This window comes from Annulohypoxylon truncatum, assembly GCF_022578515.1.
Source record: "Annulohypoxylon truncatum strain CBS 140777 unplaced genomic scaffold F4807scaffold_44, whole genome shotgun sequence".
Taxonomy (NCBI): Eukaryota; Fungi; Ascomycota; class Sordariomycetes; order Xylariales; family Hypoxylaceae; genus Annulohypoxylon; species Annulohypoxylon truncatum.
Genome location: NW_025953830.1, coordinates 239993 through 262853, shown reverse-complemented (window position 1 = coordinate 262853; position 22861 = coordinate 239993). Strand labels below are relative to the sequence as shown.

General features: G+C 42.9%; 6 protein-coding genes across 6 annotated transcripts; 3 read left to right on the top strand and 3 right to left on the bottom strand.

The window, feature by feature from the left end:
- Positions 1–17: 17 nt before the first annotated feature.
- On the bottom strand, positions 18–2375 carry F4807DRAFT_443720 (chaperonin Cpn60/TCP-1 family). The gene is made up of 4 exons (XM_047999576.1): positions 2145–2375; positions 1931–2085; positions 438–1812; positions 18–375 (listed from the first exon to the last, which is right to left on the bottom strand). The coding sequence occupies exons 1-4, from the start codon at positions 2145–2147 to the stop codon at positions 316–318; spliced, it is 1593 nt and encodes a 530-aa protein (XP_047849875.1). The 5' UTR covers positions 2148–2375; the 3' UTR covers positions 18–315.
- A 186-nt stretch (positions 2376–2561) lies between these two features.
- F4807DRAFT_443718 (eukaryotic translation initiation factor 3) lies at positions 2562–5695 on the top strand. Its single transcript, XM_047999575.1, has 3 exons — positions 2562–3159; positions 3345–4893; positions 4958–5695. Exons 1-3 carry the CDS (start codon positions 2891–2893, stop codon positions 5369–5371), a joined length of 2232 nt encoding a protein of 743 aa, XP_047849874.1. The 5' UTR covers positions 2562–2890; the 3' UTR covers positions 5372–5695.
- A 1693-nt stretch (positions 5696–7388) lies between these two features.
- Positions 7389–10739, top strand: F4807DRAFT_289264 (TBC domain-containing protein). The gene is made up of 4 exons (XM_047994782.1): positions 7389–7666; positions 7744–9692; positions 9757–10315; positions 10374–10739. Exons 2-3 carry the CDS (start codon positions 7944–7946, stop codon positions 10237–10239), a joined length of 2232 nt encoding a protein of 743 aa, XP_047849873.1. The 5' UTR covers positions 7389–7666; positions 7744–7943; the 3' UTR covers positions 10240–10315; positions 10374–10739.
- Positions 10740–11221: 482 nt separating this feature from the next.
- On the bottom strand, positions 11222–14670 carry F4807DRAFT_289228 (glycosyltransferase family 90 protein). The gene is made up of 4 exons (XM_047994781.1): positions 14446–14670; positions 14293–14351; positions 13932–14212; positions 11222–13868 (listed from the first exon to the last, which is right to left on the bottom strand). The coding sequence occupies exons 1-4, from the start codon at positions 14496–14498 to the stop codon at positions 11355–11357; spliced, it is 2907 nt and encodes a 968-aa protein (XP_047849872.1). The 5' UTR covers positions 14499–14670; the 3' UTR covers positions 11222–11354.
- An 883-nt stretch (positions 14671–15553) lies between these two features.
- Positions 15554–16523, bottom strand: F4807DRAFT_464828 (uncharacterized protein; the record flags this gene model as incomplete). Its single annotated transcript, XM_048002189.1, has 3 exons — positions 15554–16012; positions 16110–16243; positions 16307–16523. The coding sequence occupies 3 exons, from the start codon at positions 16521–16523 to the stop codon at positions 15554–15556; spliced, it is 810 nt and encodes a 269-aa protein (XP_047849871.1).
- A 4628-nt stretch (positions 16524–21151) lies between these two features.
- On the top strand, positions 21152–22660 carry F4807DRAFT_289203 (uncharacterized protein). Its single transcript, XM_047994780.1, has one exon. It carries the CDS (start codon positions 21341–21343, stop codon positions 22409–22411), a length of 1071 nt encoding a protein of 356 aa, XP_047849870.1. The 5' UTR covers positions 21152–21340; the 3' UTR covers positions 22412–22660.
- Positions 22661–22861: the final 201 nt, after the last annotated feature.

The window sequence follows — 22861 nt, the reverse complement described above, 5'->3', positions numbered from 1 at the left end:
TAATTGATATTGTGAGTGTTCCTAGTGAGATATCTAGACTCATTCATTTAAACATTAGACATGGCATGGTTTGAATTAGGTGAATGAACGATCGCGAAGATGCCTACCTTGACTATGGCTGTTCGATTTTGGACTGATGACCTACAACTATCAAGTAACTTGCGGTTCCTATTTTCGAATGAAGGTTTGCTTTTCATTGCTAGGCTGTCGGCCTGAAACTTCATGCCTGATCTCCTCATTATGACGGGTATTCGCATAGTCTAAGGCCTAGTCTATGTACGTTTTACATCCTTTTTTTTCGCGGTGAAATTCCATTCAGTGCCTTTCTCTCCTCCGTGGTGCCGCACGGATTATGTCATCAACTCTCAGGAGTAGCTAGGCATGTTAGCATTCGGGGTTCATTGAAAAGGTAGGATATGGGAGTGGGGGTGGCTTACCTCCGCAGCTTCGCTGGCTGATGAGACAACCGCTTTCTTTAGCTTGTAGCTCTCGATGACCCCCAAGTCTCGCATGTCCGCTATGCCCCCGCCGGGAGTCATCAGATCTAGACCATATGTCGATAGGCCGTCATAGATAGCCTTTCGTAATCTCGCTACAAGTTCGCTCGAGTCTAATCCAGCGTTGTCAGCCAGGATTGTGGGGAGCTGCCGCAAAGCTATCGCAAAAGACGACACGGCCATTTGCTTCTTGCCCTCTACTCGAGTTGCAGCGCCTTCTACGGCTTTGGCCATGAGCATCTCAGCGCAACCGCCGCCGAGGGTTGTCCTTGGCTCTTTGACCGTTTGGGAGAGGACGGCTAAAGCGTCATGCAACGAACGCTCCGCTTCATCCAGTAACTGTTCAGTGGCACCTCGGAGGACGATAGTGCAAGCCTGACCGGCGGCGACTCCAGAGAACTTGATGAGTGTGTCTTCGCCAATGATGACCTCCTCGATCAGGTCGCAGTGACCCAATTTTACTTGTTCCGGGTGGTCGAATGTGGAGGTGATCTCACCGCCGGTTACAAGAGCCAGGCGTTCGATCCCGTCGAAGTCAGCATGCTCGATGGACATGATTCCGGCGTCGGTGAACAGTTGCTCCGGCCAGTTATATATCAGCTGTCGGTTGATAAAGCAATTGATGCCGTGAGCCTTGATCCTATCTACCTTGGCCTTCATCTTATCTTTCTCGGCCTTCTCGAGCTCGGCCAGCTTGCCAGTCGAGCTGACCTTCATGCGCGCACCGAAGATCTTGACCTTGTCTGTGTCCATCGATGTGTTGGCAACCAAGATCTTAGCCTTCTCTAGCCGCTTAGGTTGGTTTACCCCTATCTTCTTATCGAGAATGAAGCCTTCATCTAAGTAGGAGTCGCTCAATTTCCCACCGGCTTTCTTGATGATTTGGATATGGCTCAGATCCGAGGAACCCTTCAGTCGCAATACCGCCTCGACGGCTAGCTTGGAGAAGAGGTCCCTATCTTGGGCGAGTACCTTGGAGCTTAGGGTCGTGCGTGCGATAGCGAGTAGGTCCTTTTTGAAGGCTTCGGGATTCTTGCTGTGGTCCACCGCCGAGCCTTCTAACGCTTGAAGGGCGGCTTGACTCGCTATCCGGTAACCCTCGATGATTGTCTGGGGATGTATCTTCTTGTCGACGAGCTTCTCAGCCTCCCGCAAGAGTTCCGCTGCTAACACGGCAACCGACGTCGTACCATCGCCGACTTCGTCGTCTTGGACCTTTGATATATTGACGAGTACCTTTGCTGCTGCGTTATCGAGGGCGATCGACTTGAGGATGGTAGCGCCGTCGTTGGTGACCATGATTTCGGAGGTGGATCTATGAAAAGTTAGCCAATCTATGAGGTATGTATATATGTATGTATTTATATATTCATATATAAAATACATAAGGATGTATGGGTCGGTGAGAAAGGAGCGACTGGGATGTTGCGTACGCTGATTGTAATATCTTGTCCATTCCCTTTGGTCCTAGGGTGCTCTTCACGAGGTCGCCAACGGCAATAGCGCCTACGAAGGCGGCGAGACGGGCATTCTCTCCCTTCTCTTCGGTGGTGCCCTCTTCGAAGATTTGGGTGGGACTGAAAGACGACTAGGCGAAGCGTTTAGTTAGCGAATATCGAGATCGAATATAAGAAGAGAAACACGTACCATCTTTACCACTAGATGAATATACCGGTTTGATTATAGCTTTTCTCTGTTGTGGTTTGCCTCTTCGCGAAGCTTGAGCTGGTCTTGTATGTCCGCTGTCTTATGGTGGGCCTGGTAAGAGCTTCAGTATTCAGATGCAAATGCGGGCTGTACCTACACTTTTTTCGCGGGACACAACGGACAAGGGAGAAATGTTGCTTCCGAAGCTCTAGCTCCAACGCTAAAGGTGGGGTTGGACTGCGGTGTTCCTGCCTGCAACGACTATCTCTGCTAACTGCTACCTGCCGCCTGCCCAGTGCAGCCCATGCTCTATTTTAGAATTACATAAGCATTTTGGCCAATCAGGTGCTATCAGGAGGATGATAAGCGGATCGGCGGGGACACACACAATTGGGGCTTTTTCACCTTGGGAACATCAAAAAAAACTACAAGAAAAAAATAATTGGCCTTAAACCAGGAAAACATTCATCTTCCCCCTTTCCGTTTTTCGCTACCATTTATACCAATAGTCAATTATTGGATCCTGGTAAGATATCACTTTCCAGTGCCATCCAGGCCGAAAGGAATAATATCCGGTTTCCTGGGATATTATTCTAAATCACTATTGCGACAAAAAGTCTAACCACAACTTTCGCATCTTCGTCCGCCCTCACTTTTTCCTAAGGCGGGGCAGTTTTTCTCACAAAGCCCCACAGACGAGCCAACGACACCTTCTTGCGAATACCTACACACAGTGTTGGCCCAACATGGCACCGTCATTTGACCATCTGCGCGACGCAGACGTCGACGAGGACGATTACGACGAGGATGAGATCGATATTTCTGATCTGCGCGAGAAGTACGAAGTTCAACTCGAACAAGGTTACGACACATTCGTTGTCATCGATGGCCTACCCGAAGTTAACGAGGAGCAAAAGCCTAAGCTCGTAAAATTCCTGTTGAAGAAGTTGAATCAGGTCGGAAAGGCTAGAGAAGACCAAGTCTACATGCCTATGGAAAATGGCAAGTCTCTCAGGTAAGCCGCTATTCCATTGCTATTTCGTCTCGCCCCTCGCCGTTTCATCTCCTACCGAACCAACCAGACCTAGACCAAACCGCATCACGTGGTTATGTCATACCCAAGTTCAAGTTCAAGTCATATGAGACACGAGCTGCAAAAGTTCTTACCAGAAATATATCGCGATGCTGACAGACACCTAGATTCGCCTTCGTTGAATATTCTTCCGCCGCCGAAGCCGCCGCCGCCGTGAGACAACTCGACATGGTCCCCCTCGACAAGAGACATACCTTGAGAGTCAACAAGATGACAGATGTCGATCGCTACGGCCGAGAAGGACGAGTAGACGAGAACTATGTTCCTCCTAAGATCGAGGAGTTTGTGGAGAAGGAACATCTGCGTTCGTTCTTAGCTGACCCGAGTGGTCGTGGCCGCGATCAGTTTGCCATGTATCGAGGCGACGTCGTTGGCGTCTTCTGGAATAACGAGAAGGAGCCCCCCGAGAATATCGTCGACCGACAGCACTGGACAGAGAGCTTCGTTGCGTGGTCGCCCCTGGGAACGTTCTTCGTGTCCGTTCATCAGCAGGGTGTGCAGCTTTGGGGTGGTGCCTCGTGGTCTCGTCAGAGACGGTTTGCGCACCCCTTTGTCAACATGCTCGAATTTTCCCCTAACGAAAAGTATGTGGTCACATGGTCGAATAGACCTATTTCGATACCTGATGAGGGACATCCTCAATTATCCCTAGATGAGGATGGCAAGAATTATGTCATCTGGGAAGTTGAGACAGCCAAACCTCTCCGTTCCTTCGCGAACATCGACATACCTGCCACCAACGATTCTCATGCGGCACCGGCAAAGCAGCAGCCCAAGTTCCCCTGGCCGGCGTTCAAGTGGTCTTCTGACGACAGGTACGTGGCGCGGATGACTCAAGGCTCGTCTATCTCGGTATATGAGCTGCCCCGCATGAATCTACTAGACAAGACAACAATCAAGATCGAAGGAGTCATGGATTTTGAGTGGGCGCCATCGACTCCTCAAAGGGAGGGGGTGAAGCAGTATGAGCAGCTCTTCTGCTTTTGGACGCCGGAAATTGGCAGTAACCCCGCAAAGGTCGGATTGATGAGCATACCTTCGAAGCAGATCGTTCGATCCTTGAACCTGTTCAGCGTCACTGATGCAAAGCTTCATTGGCAATCGGATGCCACCTATCTCTCTGTAAAGGTTGATAGGCATTCGAAATCCAAGAAATCGCAGGCCACCACCCTTGAGATTTTCCGCGTTAGAGAAAAGGGCGTGCCTGTCGAAGTTGTCGACACGATCAAGGACACGGTTATCAACTTTGCCTGGGAACCGAAGGGAGATCGATTTGTCATCATCACGACGACCGAGCCGACGGGCCCTACGGCTGTCGCCCCGAAGACCTCCGTGTCTTTCTTCTGCCCCGAGAAAGCCAAGGGATCGGCCATAGGCAACTTCAAGCATCTACGGACTCTAGATAAGAAGAATAGCAATGCTATCTATTGGTCGCCGCGCGGTCGTTTCGTTGTTATCGGTACGGTTGCCAACCAGCAGAGTTCCGATATCGAGTTCTTCGACTTAGACTTCGAGGGCGAGAAGCCAGAGAGCGACAAAGACCTCACCGCTAATCTCCAGCTCATGAACACCGCGGACCATTACGGCGTAACAGATATTGCGTGGGACCCGTCGGGACGCTTCGTCGCTTCTTGGGCATCCGTTTGGAAGCATACGGTACGTTTAATAATTACCATCTCCCTCACCTCCCGATATTCAAATCACTAATTACTGGCTATAGATGGAGAATGGATACCACCTCTACGATTTCAAGGGTGAATTATTACGAGAAGAACCCGTCGACAAATTCCGACAATGGTTATGGCGCCCAAGACCTCCTACTCTCCTTACCAAGGACGAGCAGAAGCAGATCCGCAAGAATCTCCGCGAATACTCTAAGATCTTCGAGCAAGAAGATGCGGAGCGGGGAGCTTCTGCGGACCTGGCGGTGGTTGAGGCCCGCAGACGCCTGCTCGACGAATGGTTGGCATGGCGCGAGTCGGTCGAAGCCGAACTCGAGGAGGAAAGGCTCGCGAGAGGCTTGCCGAAGCACCCGGACGAGGCCGGTGCCAAATTGCCCGAAAACGGAGAGGAACAGGTTATCGAGGAAATCGTGGAAGAGGTACTAGAGGAGAGCGAGGAGATCGTTCCCTAAAGATCCGGTTCACCGTGGAGGTAACCAACGGCTGGCAATGAGCGGCGTTCCGTGTAAAGGCATATAATGAGATTTGCTGCGAGCATTAAAAATAGCATCGCTGATGACTGATCAGTCCGAAAGGTTTAGCCGTGCCTCATCCCCCTGTCGTATCGCGTCGGGGCTTGCTGGTTTGACTGAAGGGTCCTTTCTCTCCCTCTCTTCCATATGCAGCTTTGTGAATAATGAGTTACCGTAAAAGCATAGATTCATACATGTAGATAGGCTCGGCGCCTGCGATGTACGATGAGGCTTATAATATGGAGCACATGGGTTGAAACTCGCATAAGGTTCGCTCAAGTCAATTCATATGTGGCTCGATGCCTATTTAAAGTTTCTGCGTACCCGGAGGAATGGCAGAGTAACTATCTTAAGTAGGTCGCAAGTTGTTCGCATTGGAATCTGTTTCATTGTTTACCTATACATAGAACCACAGAACCACAAGTTTCTAGAATTCTGCGTAGCAGAGGTAAAGTACCTTCCTCTCTTTCCTTTTTCCTGAAATGTGTAGGAATGGATGGAATGGCGGTGATGAAACGAGCACCTTACAAATGGTCGGCTGCTACTGGAGGTGGCTGAGCTGAATCGTGAGCTGGACTGTACCTGCATATACCTTATCTAACTAACGGCACCACCGGTTGCTCCTTGTTTAGTAGTTTCGCAGTTTTGCATGAGGACTTGGATGAGACCCAGGTATGAATAACTGATGAGATTACTTTGTAGTTGATTTTAGTATTAGGTTAGTCGAGGCTTTAAGAGTCATTTTGAAGTTGCAGGCCGCTGTTTGAAAGATGCCTTGTCTATCCTGTCTATCCTAGCCATTTCAGATGCGAGATTCCAAGATCAAGGCAGAAGCCCGATTTTCAAGGTAACTACTACTTATGTAAATACTCATGTACATATGTAGGTCATAATTACATATTATGTACTTATTTAAATATTTAATGCCGTGTGTACTTGCTTCTTGCATGTTGACTGCTGGTTTAATCATTGATGAAGGGAAAAGACATTAGGGAGTATTCTGATGAATAGGACTAGTGGTGGGGAATGAGATGGTCAAATCAGGGGTCGAGTTGACAGGTTCCTGGTAAACGCATCATAACCCGATTGGTAAAAGTTATAATTACGGCTTGTAGATAGACACCCTTTTTTTCACAAAGGATCCATTTTTCGCGCCCGGATTTTAAGGGGAAGTTTTCAGTGGTGGAGGAGGCCTAGGAGGCCTGTGCGCCCCAGAGAGGAACTAGAGGAACTGGAGGACTCCTTTTCAGCTGGACAGAAAGCGCTGCCCGATACCTAAAGGTAACAAGGTACCGAAAGTGGGTGCTAAGGGATGATTCGTTCCTTTCCATTCTCGCATTCACAGCATCACTCACCTCCAACTTTCCCGTTTTCTCTCCCAGTTCCAACTTTTTTATGACCTTTTTCTTTCTTCTCACCGTATTAGGGGGAATCCGCTCATTATCCAAGGAAGCCGACATGTCGTGTTATTTTTCGTAGGATATCAAAAAAATAATTTTGATATTCGTCCACTCTTTCACAAGATTTACCATCGTCCGCTCGTTCTTTTATTCAACTTTGATCCTTCGTTTGGCACAACGACCCGCCAGCATCCGAAACTGCTACTATTAACAACCTCAAGTTCTAACCACGCGAGCATACTGCACCATAGCTATATACACACATACACCCATATACACATACACACATAACATACCGGACATACATATCCACGCCCGCGAAGTACGGATTGCAGCATAGACTTCCCCCTGCTGAATTTTAATGTGTCTTGCTTGAGCTTAATCAACTGATCAACCTGCATTGGAAGATCGAAACGCTCTCGTTACCCTCTGCACGGACTTATCAGCTCGCAACTATACTAAGCCGTCACGATCTTCACGAAAACGACCACTGCTAACAAAGAACATAATACTATTGTTCAACCCTCGCTTTTCCTAACGGAAGCCGAATATTGTATATTCATTAATACGCACTCGTCTCTTGGCCAGTGCGGTTCCAGTAATAAGTTATATACCTAATCAAATATTCATCGTCCAACATCCAGCATCCGGCATCCGACGCACTACGCCGCCATCTAGGGGTTATTCCTTACTAGGATCGTGAGACAATTGACAAGCCTCATCTCACTTCTACCACCACAACGCTATCGCAAATCAGGGGCTTCCCTGGGCAATCCTGGTTCTTTCGAATTGAGGATTCTCGAACATCTTTGCCTCGTTGTGATTCGCTCCGACGGTCCGTACTCGACATCTCCGCCTCTCGCTGTTGCTATTCCTGTGTACCCTTGTGTTCGCTGATTCCTTCGTCTGAAGCCATCACTGAGAGCCAGAACTCTCATAAACAAGATCGACGAAGATCAGACCGTCAATCTCTTAGTGGAAGCACGAATTGATTTCGTTTCTCGTCTCCACTAACACCTCAGCGACCAACGCGCAATTTCTTTGTGTTTTTCTCCTTGGGCTCGATCCAAGGCCAGTCCTTGTGTCATCCTACACTTCGAGCCGGCCCCCCGATGCTCGACCATGCGATCATGACCTACGGCGGAGGACACGCAGACGGGGTTGACCTCGCGATTCCGAGTCCTGGATCACCACCCGGCATGACTACGTCCGCTATCACTTCTCGGGCGTCGTCCGTACGTTCGTTCAACTCCGACGACGGCGATGATGCCATCACGACAGATGTCGCCCATTTCGAGGAGATTGGCCTTGATGACGACGTCGCCTCTGTTGACCCGTCCCACTACCGTAACACCCAGATTAAGTCGGCTCCAAATCCTTACAGTGCCTCCTTTGCCTCCGACCTTCGCGCCTCGTCTGCGAAACATGTCGGACCCAAAATTCACCCTCAACCTCGTGATCTAGCTCGCCCGCGCCCGCAACTGCGCACAAATCAGTCCTTCTCAGGGCCACGACCTAGAGCGCCGACTTTGAGCGCACAGTTCCGCGATACCAGTACTCGTAGTCTCAGCACAGGCATTGGCCATGATCCCCAGCCGGGTCCGTTGCCATTGCGTAGCCTGTCCGTACGGTCCGCTTCTTCCACTGCCGCATCCCGCCGTCGTCGAAGTCCGAGTCCCAACGTTAACGCTCGATCGCTAAGTCCTCGAGACATGAACCTCGCAGTACCAAAGCAACGACGAAGCAGCTGGCAGATGGGTAGGGAACCGAAATCGGCAATCGACTTAGAGAAGGAATGCGATGACGATGACGACGACAACATCCCAGATGATCTCATCCTAGATAATGTTCCGCTATCACCTCGCCCACCAATGGAGCGGTCGGCTAGCCGCCCAAGTTCTACCTCCACCTCCCCCGAAAGGCGGCCTAAAGAACGTGTTCGTAGCGTTGGAAATGGCACGCCACCAGTTGCTGTCCATCAGGGCAGCTTGAAGTCCCCGGCGTGGAAAACCGATTCGTCATCCACGGATTCAAACCGGTCATCTACATCCTCTTCGGCAAAGGGTCGTGCTAAGAGCTGGACTGCCGCCATTTCAGAACTTAGTCCCGAAGCGAAGGCCCTCACCGAAAAGCTAGAGGAGCATGCGGATGAGCTCGACAAGCATGGCCTACACTCATCATACGATCGACCCGTACTGAAGCCGCGTGTGAAATCTGCGTTAGCCGAGCTTCCTCCTCTTCGACGCTCTAACATCATGATCGATCCCTTACCCGTATCTAAAGAGAAGGAGGCTGTCCTCTCGCGAACAAGGCCATCTTGGCTGCCGCCGAAGGACCCCGCAGAAGAGAAGAGACATCTTAGAGAGTACAAGAGAATGATGGCAAGCAGTATCGAGGCCGACAAGAAACGAGAGGCCGCCCAGAAGGAGAAAGAACGCACTAAGGATAATGCTGCAAAGGCTCTGATGCAAGTTTGGGAAGATGACGTCTTGAAGAGATGGGATGCTGCCGTACGCGAACGTCGGACCCGTGAACTGTGGTGGAAAGGTGTAGCGCCACACAGTCGAGGTGCTGTATGGACTCGGGCTATCGGAAACGAGCTCGGTCTGACAGAAACGTCATTCCAGGCTGCCCTGACAAGGGTTCGCGAGGTAGAAGATCGTTGCGCGGCTGGAAAAGCGAGCGCTGAGGATGAACGCAAGATGGCTTGGTTTACTCAGATCAAGACAGATGTGGAAGAGCGAACTTGGGCCGACCTAAAAATCTTCCAAGCTGGCGCTCCACTGAACAAAGGCCTCATCGATGTCCTTAGTGCATATGTCATGTATCGGAGTGACATCGGTTACGTCTCTGGCTGCAATGTGAGTTTTCTGACTTTGGTCTATTTCTAGTATGTGTATTTTGTGTGCTGACTATATTGCATAGACCATCGCAGCGATGCTTTTGCTTAATGTTGCTACACCTGCCGCTGCCTTTGTCTCTTTAGCCAACGTCTTGAATCGGCCTCTTCCTTTTTCTTTCTATGCTTCTGACGTCGGGGCTAAGGCATCAGCATTCAACCTGCTCCTTCAGACATTAGGAACCAAGTCTCCACGACTTCATCAACATCTCATCAATCCAGAGCTCGCTTTTGAGCCGAATGACTATCTTAGCGAGATATTCACGTCTTGCTTTACACGCCATTTCAGTCTTGACGAATGCACCCGACTATGGGATGTATACGTATTTGAAGGGGATGCTGTTCTCATCCGCGCAGCCGTGGCCATGTTGTTAGATCTAGAAGTACCCCTTCTCAACGCTAACACCACCGCTGAGGCACAGAGGGTGATCGAGTCTAGGAATAAACTAGACCAACAGGAGAAAGTCGATGCATGGATGGCTAGGGTTCGAGATGCGGGCAAATCATGAGCCCATTTCGACCAGCTCAGCTAGGGTTAATCGATCTGCGCCCAGCTACTATATATTTCTAATACGCGATCTTAATGTAAAGAAGTTATTTCTATACCTACAGACATGGCTAGAACTCTCCTGATGTTTACCAGCGGCCTCTTTTTGGGTTTGCTGTGGGAAGGCGAGTTTGGATCATATAGGAGACGGAGTAGAGACACGAGAGCCGCTCAATCTAGCGCAGATGGGCTGGCGGAAGAAAAGGGCCCTGGAATGAATCATGAAATGGGAAAGGAGCTATAGAATACTTAAGGTGATAGACGGGGGCGAAGAGGACCTAATTGCTAGTTTTACCCTACCTATTAACCAAGCGCACAAACTCTATATTATGTGCCTTCTCTTCTGCTCTCCGCCTTTTTAACTGTTGCCTTCTCGGCGACGGATTAGGTATATAGCCTCGTTTCTAGATCTACTATATATAGGAACTAGGCTAGTTTATTTGATGTTTTCGATTTGTGTAACCTCACCCCTTAGCCCAGTGAATGATTGACGAAGAGCCGATTGCTCGATTTGAAATGCAATGTGCAATGTTTGATACTCTTGGTGAATCGAAATGGATTTGCTTGATCAACTTGAACTGGAAGGGAATTTAAAAATTTCGGGTCAACTGAAGAATTCATTTACATTTATATGTGGTTTACGGTAACTTTTAAGTTAACTAACGGCTTGCCTTATTCTGCTCTATATTCGTACTTTTCGATACACTTTCGTCACTTAGCATACCGAATTACCTCGCAGAGAACCCGTATCAGGACTATCGAAATTGAAATATGTTTTATTCATTGTGTGGTATCATCGGTGTGTATGTAGATGTGTATATGTATGTACGCACGCTACTATAACCCTAAGCCGCCGTCCCGATTCTCCGCGGGTGGTATCAAAGCGTAAAATCGTCCATTCAAGCAACAAGAAAGCAAGCAAGCAAACAAGCAGTAAGGCGAACATACCCATATGCCTGCCCATCCATCTATCCGTGTATGTGTATATGTATGTACAGTACCTAGTATGTGTATAATTCCCGTCGAAGGTGTAACTGGCCTTTCGTTATTATTATTATAACTTTGGACCTGCCCTTTTTAGAGGACGAAACCAAGATCTTCTCTGCGATCATCCACAAGACGCCCCCACTCGAGCAGTAGACGGAACATGTAGACCTGCATGTCTTCTTTCCGGAGCGACTGCTGGGCCCAGTCACGGCCAGCCTGCGCGATCTCGTCTGCCTCGGACAGACCCGGCCCGCCCAGGTAGTTCACGGCGTTCCACAGGTCGCCGAGCCGCACGTCGAGCGGCACGAAGTGCCTCCATGCGTGGACACGTTCCTCCCACCACGTGCGGAAGAGCGCGGCGCGGTATGGTAAAGATCCAGACTTAAGGAATGGTAGGAAGCGGCCGCTGAAGGCGGCACCGTCGAGGTCGATAAGGTGGCGATGACGCCAGTGCTCTTGAAAATCGAGCGAAGGAGGTGGTTCGGCGGTGGCCGAGCCATAGAAGGTGATGTGCTCGGCGGTGCAGTCGCGGTCGTCGCAACGGTTAAATTTGCCAACGAATGAGGCATTCACGGTAATGTGATCTTCCGTTGGTGTTGTTGTTTGTGTGGGAGTGGTTGTCGAGGTGGATCGTAACGAGGAAAGAATATCTCTTCGAGAATACATGAGGCTGAAGAGAGATTTGGCCCTAACAGATAGTTTGGCTTTCGCAGCCATATTAACAAACCTAGCCCTCAAGAACGTCTGCCAGGAGCCGTGGACAGCATAGCCATCCGAAGAAGCGCCACGCCAATATACGCTATTTAGTTTTTGATCCCAAGGTATACTCTTGTTGTTTTCGATCTCTACCTTCTCGCCGAAGTTCCAAGGGCTCGGATACAGTATGTCAGCGAAGTTGTATAATCGACTCTGGCTGAAGACGGGAAACAGCGTGTGAGAAGGAGCCATGGCAGACGGCGACAAAAGGACGCCGTGCAAATACGCAAGATCAGGCTGATGGCATAGGTCGCCAGATAACGTCCAATTTGATACAAATCCGTGTGTCATATGCGGAGCAGAACAACCGAGACACTCTGCCTTCTTGTTCCACCAGCGGTACTTGTTCACCGGAGATTCAGCTGGACATGTTGGCGAGATCCACTCATAGAAGATCTGACGCTTGGACCTATCCAAGAACCACGGTGATCTTTCATTCCAGATCTTCTCGTCCGCATTCAGGTAGTCTTTTACCCAAGGCGGCTCCTGCATATCACTGAACGGGAACAGCTCCTGTTTCGCGCCCAACCTTGCCCTAGCTCTAAGCCCTTCCTCTGTATAGGCTTTCATACGGTCGAGCGGAATCGATATACGACATTCGTCGTCGAGGTTGAAGGCGAGCTGCATATCAGGTAGCCACTGGGCAAAAGGTTCAAGCATGTCCTTGGTAACGTCCATCATCCACCTATGAGTGCCGAGGATATGTGGAGATACGTCAACCTTGCCACCTTCGAGGATGATACCACCCATGGAAAGAGACGGGTGCTCGAGTAAGTGAGTTGTCCTCTGTCGCAGGACAGACGGTAGGGTACCCCAGTATGGAAGGAGGTCTGCGTGAATCTGGTCGAATGTATCGATAACAGGGGATTTTACCGACGTTGCGAAATGATACCACTTATCGAAATTAGGAGGCGGCGGTATCCCGTAGCGTTCTCTGTATTCCGAGACAGCTTCTGGGAGAGATTTGCTCTTCCCAGCTCTATATATCCAGTCATCCGACTCGCTTCTGGCGTCGGAAATAATTTGGGTGGGAGTAGGCCTGAACCCACCAGGGCTCACAAAGATCGTCTGGGCGAAGACGATAATGAAGGCAACCAGAGCGCAGAAACCGTATCGATTCCTTGTGATGGCGCCTTCGCCGGAAAAGCGAAGCTGAAAATTGGCAGTCTTGCCGAAGTGCAATAGAAGGCTTGCTCCTACAAATAGCCAAACACCAGTGATGAGACCCCACCAATTAGACCAGACCCTGATCATAGTTCCGTCCATAATTCTCCATTGCAGGTAGACGAAGATACTCGGTGCCGTAAGCAACAAGCTCACAAATAAGGGATGGAAATATCCAAGGAGATATGTGGCGGCGATTATGCCCGTTGTTACGACGATACTATCAACGATCAGGTCGCCGATGGCGAGCCAGGTGAGAAAGACATTCCATTGGAAGTTGGCTCGGTCGACCGATGACCAGACAGCCAAGAAGGTTAATACGGCTGCCGAGGTCAGAAACAGGGTGCCCAAGAAATGCCACGTCTTTGACTGTCCTTCGGTTCCCTGCCTAAGCTTCCCGATCTGTGACATGAAGACGCCATCGAGAGCTAGTGTGAGAAGTTGGGCGAGAGGTATCAAGCGCTCGATATAGGTTCCGGCAGGGCAGATCGCGCCAGTCGTGCGCTCGGAAAGTAGAAAAGTATCGGTTGCGGCCAAGCCCCAGAGTAGCGCAATCAACCCATATTTCGCGAGGGTAGATGAAGCGCTCGTATTTCGGCCATGTGTATCGTGTTCGTGTCTCGGTAGGTTTAGGGGCCGCAGTTCGGCGATATCATAGACGATAAGGAGGAAAGGAAGAAAAGCCTATTTGTGAATGTCAGCGACTGTATTATTCGGTTTCCCTTTGCGATCACGACAAGCGCGAACCTGAAGTCCATCCCACGAACAGTGGATGGTGCGAATGGTCCTCCAATACAAGATGGTACGGGCGACCACACAGAATAGCAGCAGAGCAAAGGACGGAGATTGTGATCGAAGTCGAAGTGGGTATCTCAGGATATCGACGAAGAGAGATTTGGCTGAAGCATTCCCAGCACCATTGGTCAACGGCGCGTAGCTCGGTTCGGATCGAAGTATATACTTTGCATACGAGGACAAGGCGAGGCCGGAGAAGAGGAGGGTTAAGATGGAAAAATGGAATGGCCGTTCTAATTAGAATGTATTAGTTAATCATCCGACGAGAATTTTTACTCTTTTTTCTAGAGCTTAAAGGGCCAGCGGGCCGTACCGAATGCTGCGCTTTTGTAATATCGGGACCAGATGAAGGCCGTACTTAAGCCAAGAATGCTGAACTTCGTTAATTGTCTGAGTTTAACTTCAAGGGACGGGACGGGACGAAAATGAGCCTATCCGTCCAGTAGGCCGTAGCGTCGCTACTCACCAGGCGGCTAAGACAACCAGTTTCTGCTGCTGGAGAGCCATCTTATATGACATGCGGGCGCAGATAAACTCAAGAGTGTGCTCATATGCGCTCTTTATGTTCGGAGGGGCATATGTTTTTAATTCATAACTGGCGACAAGTTGTAACCTAGCCAGCTAATTCATCAGAATGCTGTCGTAGGCCATGGCTGCGGGAGAAATTTGATCGTGACGGCTTCGTGATGCAGGGCTACCAGATAAGGTACCACGACGATGTCGCCAAGGCTGTCAGCATTCTGGACATGCATGCAAACAATTTACTTAGTGCCAGTTTGCCAGGTGCCAGGTGCTGCAGGTGGTAAGAAGAGGGATTAGAACGGCTAAACGGACGACGAAAAGAGGCGAGGTGTCTTGGCGAGATGGATTCTGAAAACGGAATGCCAATACCAGCAAAATGTCACAAATATGTGAGCTGGCCCAACTCTTGTCGCCGTATGTGCCGCCGTATCGTAGGTATGCGATCAGAGATTGGGGTATCTAGACGAATACCAGCCTCAGTTTGGCCAAAAAGAACAAGAATCCCAAGTGATTGGATATGGGGATACGGGGGAGGCAAGATGACAAGGGTTTTCATATTTTGGTTGTGCGCGATGTAACTTGGTTCATTTTATCCCGGTTCATTGAAATCATTATTAAGTAAATATTATTATTAGAATGAGGAGATCTTCCTCCGGTTCATGGTCTTCCCACTTTCCTAGTAGCCTTTAAAGCTAAACTTACCTCCCACGTGGAAGTATCCGTCCATTAGTTCTACCTATCGTAGCACTGTGCATAAGTGTCTAGATACTTCAGCCACGTGACGCCAGCTGGCCGCCAGCCCCTTTTCCCCTTACCCCCTTTATGGTTTTCAGATTGAATTATCGCACGACGCTGTAATCTCGCTTTTCATATATCCTAATTTTCATATATCCTAATAGGCACACAAACACGAAAAATAACATTTAACGGAATCGAAGAGAATTCTTAGGTAATTTTACACCTATGTATATCCCAAGCCTCAGGGATCCGCAACTTCAACCGTTATTAGAGTCTAGAAACTTGGCTAACCATTACTTCAGGTAGGTAGGCATCTAGAAGATACCCTCGTAGAACGTAACTTGGAATCTGCCATTATTCGAATTGATGACAGGATCGATGTCATCACGTAAGTATACGTTCCACGGATCTATAAACTGCTTTTCCCACTCCATCGTCGCATTATTCGCATCCTCTCCGATGATCTTGTCGAGGCACCACGAGCCCGTCGCCTTCTGCGCCCACGCATTCGCCGGCGCGTAAGATAGGATATCGAGCATGAATCCCCTGAACTTGAAGAGTCCGTCGAGGGACTGGATGGTTGCGGCACCGTCGTTGCCCTGCAATATTGAGATGTCGCCCCATGCCGACCAAGTCTCATTCGCGTGCCAATTTACTTCCGCCCATGTGCCCAGCAAATGCTTCCGTCCGTCGAGGTTCGAGGGGCTGCCGCGCACGATTCGCCCACGAAAAGTTGGGCATACGGACAAGAACACGCTCGACCAGGGCGGGATCTAAGAGGACGGGCGAATGGCCTACGTTAGCGTTTTATTCTGGGAAGAGGAGTAGCGAGACACAGAGGAGCGAGTAAGCTAGGGTAGGGCAGCTTACGATCAGGTATTTATAGGGGATGAAGTCGTGGTTACTCTCGTAGACGAAGTACATGGCCCCATTTACGCCACCGTGGTCATAGGGATCGAAATTGTATATCACGACGCCGGGTCCACCGAGGTCTTTATCACCCTCTAATCGTGGGTACGAAATGGTCAGTATCAAGGAACAACACCAAGATATATATGACCATTTACCGGTAAAGATAGGTGCTTGGGATTCATTATGACAGAAAATTTGGGTGTCGCTACTGTTTTGCCAATAGCGAGGACTAGATGCAGAAGATCGAACACGACGGGGTCTCTTGCCAATGACACCGGAATTCGAGCTGCCGACCGAGGACACAAAAGCGGGAGCAACGGTTGATATTGCTAGAATGGATAAATAGGTAATAATTGTACTTAGGAAACGCATATTCGTGTCGGGGATGATAGAGGTACTTTAGGTATAATACATTGATATGGGGATACGAAACTGGGGGAGTAGCAGAAATATCACGGTTGCGTTACGTAAATCCGAGGAGGTGAACGCGACTAGGAGACTCGCTCGCTCTCCACCTTCCGTGCAATGTCAGCTCTATCTCCTCTCTCTAGTTGCCCCTTCCTTATAGACGATGAACAATGGAAGGATCACATGATAGAACTCGCAATTTTACACCGATATATATTTCATTATTATATATATATATATATATATGCGTCTTATCTGTATTGCACTTGAACGCGGTGACTAAGATGAGGGTCAAATTATAGGCCATAATAAACATGTCGAAGCCCCGTGATATATCGAATAGTTTCTATATAGAGAAGAAAATGCCGGGACGTCAAATTAAACGGACTTTACGTTAAAATCAGACGGACCTTTCCACCAGCTTAAACTTAACTAAGCTAGTCCTATAAGTACCGAATTTAAAATATAATTCTTATATAAATTTAAGGTTATAATTAAGAAAATTTTTAATAATAAATTTATAAAAATTTAAAATATTTATTTTATTTATATAAAATAAATACGATTTATATATATATATATATATTTTTATATTTATTAAATTAAATTTAATTAATTAATTATTTTAATTTTTAAATTTTAAAAAATTTAATTAAGTTTTTAAACTTTATATATTTTAAAGTTTTACGAATTTTTAATTATTTTTAAACGTTTAAATTATTAATTATATTATATTATTTTAATAATTTTTTAAAAATAAATTAAAAAACCGAATTTTTAATTTTATTATTATATTTAATTTTAATAATTAAAATTAAAATTTTATTATTTAAGTTAATAAATAATTTAATAAATAATTTAAAAATTTTTAATTATTATTAAATAATAATAATAAGTTTCGAATTTTTATAAATTTAAATATTAAATTTATTAATAATAAATTTATTAATTATTTTAAAAACTTTATTTTTAATAAAATTAATAAAATAAAATAATTAAAAAAAAAAATTACGTTATATATAAATTATTTAATTTTATTTATTAACGAAAGTTTATTTAATATAAATCGTAAAATTATTTAATAATTAATTTTTATTTATATTTTAATAATAATAAAAAAAATTTTATTTATTAAATTTTAATTTTTTAAATTAATAAAATTAAAACGTAAAATTAAAAAAAAATAATAATTAAAATATTAAACGTTAATTAACGATTATATTAATAATAATAATATAAATAAAAATAAATGTTTTATTATATTTAATTAATAATAAAAAAAATTTATAATTAAATATTTTAACGTTAAATAATTTAAAATTATTTTTTTAAATAATAAAAAAATTTACGTTTAAACGTTTTTTATAAATAAATTAATTAATAATTATATTAAAATAACGAGGTAAAAAAAAAATATTATTTTAAAAAATTATTTTTAAATTAATAATATTTTTATTAATTTATTTAATTAACGTTTTAATTTTAATAAATTAAAATTATTTATTTAATTTAAATATAAGTACCGTAATAATTAAAAAATTGTAATTTAATCGATAAAATTTTTAACGATTTAAATATTAAATTTATTTTTTTTTTAAAAAAAATATAAATTAATAATTATTACATTAAATAATAATTAATTATAACGTTAAAAAAAATAAAAAAATAAAAATTATAAAACTTAAATTAATATTTAATAAAACTTTTCGTGAAATAAACCGCGAATTTAATTTAATAAATATAAAAAAAATATTTATATATTTAAAAAAATATTTATTAAATAATATAAATAATAAATAATTTATTTTAATTTATAATATATTATAAATAATACGAATTATAATTATATTTAATTTTTTAAATAAAACTTTAAATAAAGAAAAATATTTTAAAATTTAAATAAATAAATTAATTTAAAAAAATAATTATATATTAATAATTTTAATTTTTTTTATAATTAATTATATATTTTTTATATTTTTATTATATTTTAAAAATTATATTAATTTTAATATAAATTATTAAACGTTTAATTATTAATTTATTAATTTATTAACGTTTAATATTTAATATTATTTTTTAATTTAAATTATATTTTTTTAAATTTTATTTTTTTTTACCGTCGCGTTTTATAAAATTATATAATTTATAAATAATATAAATAAATTTAATTTATATTTTTAAATTATATTTAAACGTTATATTTTTAATAATTTTAAATTTACGTTTTAATATATTAAAAATTTATTTAATTATAATTTTAAATTTATTATAATATAAATTATAAAATTTTTTTATTAAAATTAAATTAACTTTTTTTAATTATTATTTTTATAAATAATATTTAATTTTTAAATAAAAAATTATAATATTTTAATAAATTTTAAAATTATTATTAATTAAATAATATTTAAAACGAAATATTTTAAACTTTTTTTTAAAAACGAAATTATAAAATTTAAAATTATATATAATTTTTTTAATTTTTATTAATATAAAATTAAAAGTTTTATTAAATTAAATCGCGGTAAAAAAATTTTAAAAAATAAATTTTTTTATTACGTTATAATTTATTAATTATAATAAATATATAAATATAAATATACGTGTTATTAATTATTTTTATATAATTATTAAAATTATTTATAATAAAATTAAATTTTATTATAAAAAATATATAATTATTATTAAAAAAAATAATAAAATAATAAAATAAATTTATTATTATAAATAAAATAAATTTAATTAAATAATTTATAATGTTTTATATTATTTTAAATATATAAGTAATATTTTTTTATAATTCGTTATATATAATTATTTATAAAAAAAATAAAAATTATAAAAAAATAATAACGTTTTTATTATTTTTTAAATTATAATTAATTTTAAATTATTTTAATAATTTAATAAATATTAATTTTAATATTTTAAAAAATTTAATAAATTATTTATTCGACCCGTTTAATATTTTTATATAAATTTTTAAACGGTTTTTAAATTATTTAAATTAATAATAATTTTTTTTAAAAATAATATTAAAAATAATTTTTTATTTATTTTAATAACTTTAAAAATTTTTAAAATTAATATTATTATAAAATTAAAAAATTTTTTATTTTATATATATTTTTTTTAATTTAATTAAATTATTTTTAAATAAAATATTTAAATTATTATAAAATAAATTAAAAAATTTATTTTTAATATTATAAAATTTAATTATAAATTAAATTTTATAAAATTTTAATATAAAAAAATAATTTATAATATTTTTTAATTTATTTTAATAAAAATTTTCGTAATTTAAATTTTAATTTAATACGATATATAATAAATATAAATTTATAATTAATAAATATAATTTATAATTAAAATTATTTTTTAAATAAATATAATATTATTTTAATATAATAAAAATATTTTTTTAAAAATTTATAAATTTAATTTTAATTATAAATTTATTTTTAAAATTTTTTTTAATTATAACTTAAATATTTATTAAATTTATTATTTTTTAAAAAAAACTTTAATTTATTTATTATAATTTTTATTATTATTTATATTATAAATAACTTATTATTATTTATATTATTTTACGTGCGACGATAAAATCGATTTTAATAATAACTTTCAATCTATTTATTATTATATCTTATAACCTTATTATCAAGCTTCCCCGGCAACCTTGCCAGCGACGACGATTAGGTTGAGGAGGGTTGTTAAAGCGACAGCAAGGTCTGCGATGAGATAGCAAGGTCAACAAAAGGGAAACAAGTCTAATAGGTACTTAAATTTATATGAGAACTGTACTCTGAACTAGGTACCCACAAGACTAGCCCAAGTTAAGTTTAGTGTTGTGGGGGGTCCGTCTGATTTTAGCGTAAGGTCCGTCTGATTTGACGTCCCGGAAGATGCGGCAGGAGAAGCACAATACGGAGAGCTTGGTCAGGACAACACATGTCGCATACGCCATGATACACGTAGGCATGAATAAAGCCAGGTCTGTTGCCAACAGAGATGAGGTGCTTGCCTTCGCTAAAACTGACGGCAAACCAACCCACGATAGCGTAGGTCGAAAGTGGTGCTAGCGCCACAATAATGAACCAGTCGTCATGGCCAAATGACATCTTTCCCGCCTTGCGAGCCCAGATGCGCAAACCCACGAAGACGTAGGCGAGAATCAAGCCTGCGGCGTTTAGACGCAGTGAGGCTCGGCTATAAATTATCACTCGCATACTCTTTGAAGTAGGTACTCTATCTCTTCTAGAGGTAGCGACATAGTGGATATATAGACGAACAAGGTCATCGCGAGGCAATCGAAATCCGAGAAAGGATCCGATGGTGGGGATCAGAGGCCATACCGGGGCTTTGCTGGGCCTGTTTAATAGTTGACTAAGCATGGACGTCGATTGGACATTGAACTTCGTAATTTGAAAAGCTAAAAATAGCTTCAATGCTTGATAGGATGAATGCTCTACGAGATGAATAGTAGTAACATGGGGGCTGACACTACTTCACCTTTCTTTCCGTGCCGAAGGAGCAGTACGTTGCGATACTCACGTTTTAAAGCGTAAGATCGCGCGGGCCGTTCGGGCTCCAGCTTATGTCATAAAAGACCCTTACAATACAAACCTATCTCCGTCGGTGCTGCAGTAGATTTTGGCAGGGTAAGGGATAGGAGCAGCCTCCGCTTTGTATTTAAATAACCCACTCATCAACGCTAGTCGGAAGCTTCATTTCTCGTCCACATATAACACTGCATCAACTTTTGAGTCACGATGCAGCCTGCCGGAGTGCTAATGGTCGGCAGCGTTCCCGGAGCCTCGCCGGAGGAGGTCTTCACGCGCTTAACTACTGCGCTCCCTGGCCGCCTGCAAGCCGTACCCGATGGCGAGATCGGCGAGCGGTTGAATTACATTGGATGGCAACTGCAACGCTTTCCTCTCGTGGCCCGGCGAGCTGAACTAGGGGGGACACCGTTGCCTGAATCTGGGTCTGGACTGCCGACCTTTACGCTTGCGGACATCAAGCCAACAGGCTATGATGAGGTAGCGTTGTCGTCGTACACCGAGTTCAAACGACTCCGCCAGCAAAATATTATCCCGCCAAAGGTCCGTTTTCAGATCGGCCTGCCTTCACCGTACAACGTCTTGATTGGCCATCTAAAACCAGAGCTGGTAAATGCGATTGAGCCGTTATATGAACAACGTTTTGCAGAGACGATTGATCGTATCGTCAAGGATATCCCTAGCGATGATGTAGTGATTCAATGGGACTTATGCTTCGAAATGATGGCGCTTGAATTCGATCAGGGACGACTCACTGATACGCGGCATCAAGCCTATTTTTCATCACCCGGAGGCGTGCTACAGGGTCTTGTGGACCGTATGGTACGTCTATGCGAGAGAATTCCAACAGACGTAAAACTTGCCTTCCATCTCTGTTATGGCGATCTCCGGCACATGCATTTTATTGAACCCCAGGATACGTCACTCCTGGTCGAGCTCGCCAACGCCTTGCTCGCGTACGAGACTATCGGCCCGCGAACTGAATGGATTCACCTGCCAGTGCCGAAAGAGCGGACGGATTCTGATTACTTCAAACCCCTGACCGGTCTCAAGCTGGATAGTTATCCAGGGTCAAAGCCGCCTTATATATATCTTGGTTTAGTACATGCCAATGACGAGGCTGGGACGAAGAAACGCATCGAGACTGCACAAGCCAATGTTTCATTCCCATTCGGCGTGGCGACAGAATGCGGCTTAGGTCGGACTCCGCCTGAAGAGATCGACAGCATTCTACAGATCTGTAAGGAGGTGACTGCAGAGCATCCACAAGAGAATCTATAAGTATGTGGTGCACGGCGATGGGGGCATCTGTGGATTGCGACAGCCTTACAAGATTTGCGGTATCTTTTTAACAGTGTATCAAATGTACACGCTGGGGAAATCGCAAATATCGAACTGAAATTGATTTTGTGATTTTCGTGAGTTTAAGTTCTTTAAATAAGAACAGAAAAGTATTCAATCATTTATTAAGAACTCGTTGATAAAAAAGAGTGATTGATATCTTTCAAATTAATAAAGATGTTGATGCCAGGAAGGTTTACCTAAATATTTGAAGTTGGTGGCATGGTACTACATAGTACGGGAGGTCCCCGCATGGTCCCCGCACGAAACACGGGTGATCCGCAGCTGGTCCCTGAGTAGAGTAACACCCCGCGAGGGGTATTTCCTAACTTGCTCTCAGACCACTAGGTACGTAAACTTTTTCCTTAATACAACATCATGCATCGCCAT

Bases quoted from the DNA above. Each gene is read 5' to 3' on its own strand.
- F4807DRAFT_289228 (XM_047994781.1), bottom strand. From the start codon at position 14,498: ATGTCATATAAGATGGCTCTCCAGCAGCAGAAACTGGTTGTCTTAGCC. The intron at 14,352-14,445 runs GTGAGTAGCGAC...AACGAAGTTCAG, and splicing joins CTGGTTGTCTTAGCCGCCTG to CATTCTTGGCTTAAGTACGG. The intron at 13,869-13,931 runs GTTCGCGCTTGT...ATTCACAAATAG, and splicing joins GTTCGTGGGATGGACTTCAG to GCTTTTCTTCCTTTCCTCCT.
- F4807DRAFT_443720 (XM_047999576.1), bottom strand. The intron at 1,813-1,930 runs GTACGCAACATC...AACTTTTCATAG, and splicing joins GACAAGATATTACAATCAGC to ATCCACCTCCGAAATCATGG. The intron at 376-437 runs GTAAGCCACCCC...TAACATGCCTAG, and splicing joins CAGCCAGCGAAGCTGCGGAG to CTACTCCTGAGAGTTGATGA.
- F4807DRAFT_289203 (XM_047994780.1), top strand. From the start codon at position 21,341: ATGCAGCCTGCCGGAGTGCTAATGGTCGGCAGCGTTCCCGGAGCCTCG.
- F4807DRAFT_443718 (XM_047999575.1), top strand. From the start codon at position 2,891: ATGGCACCGTCATTTGACCATCTGCGCGACGCAGACGTCGACGAGGAC. The intron at 3,160-3,344 runs GTAAGCCGCTAT...ACAGACACCTAG, and splicing joins GAAAATGGCAAGTCTCTCAG to ATTCGCCTTCGTTGAATATT. The intron at 4,894-4,957 runs GTACGTTTAATA...TACTGGCTATAG, and splicing joins CATCCGTTTGGAAGCATACG to ATGGAGAATGGATACCACCT.
- F4807DRAFT_289264 (XM_047994782.1), top strand. From the start codon at position 7,944: ATGCTCGACCATGCGATCATGACCTACGGCGGAGGACACGCAGACGGG. The intron at 9,693-9,756 runs GTGAGTTTTCTG...TATATTGCATAG, and splicing joins GTTACGTCTCTGGCTGCAAT to ACCATCGCAGCGATGCTTTT.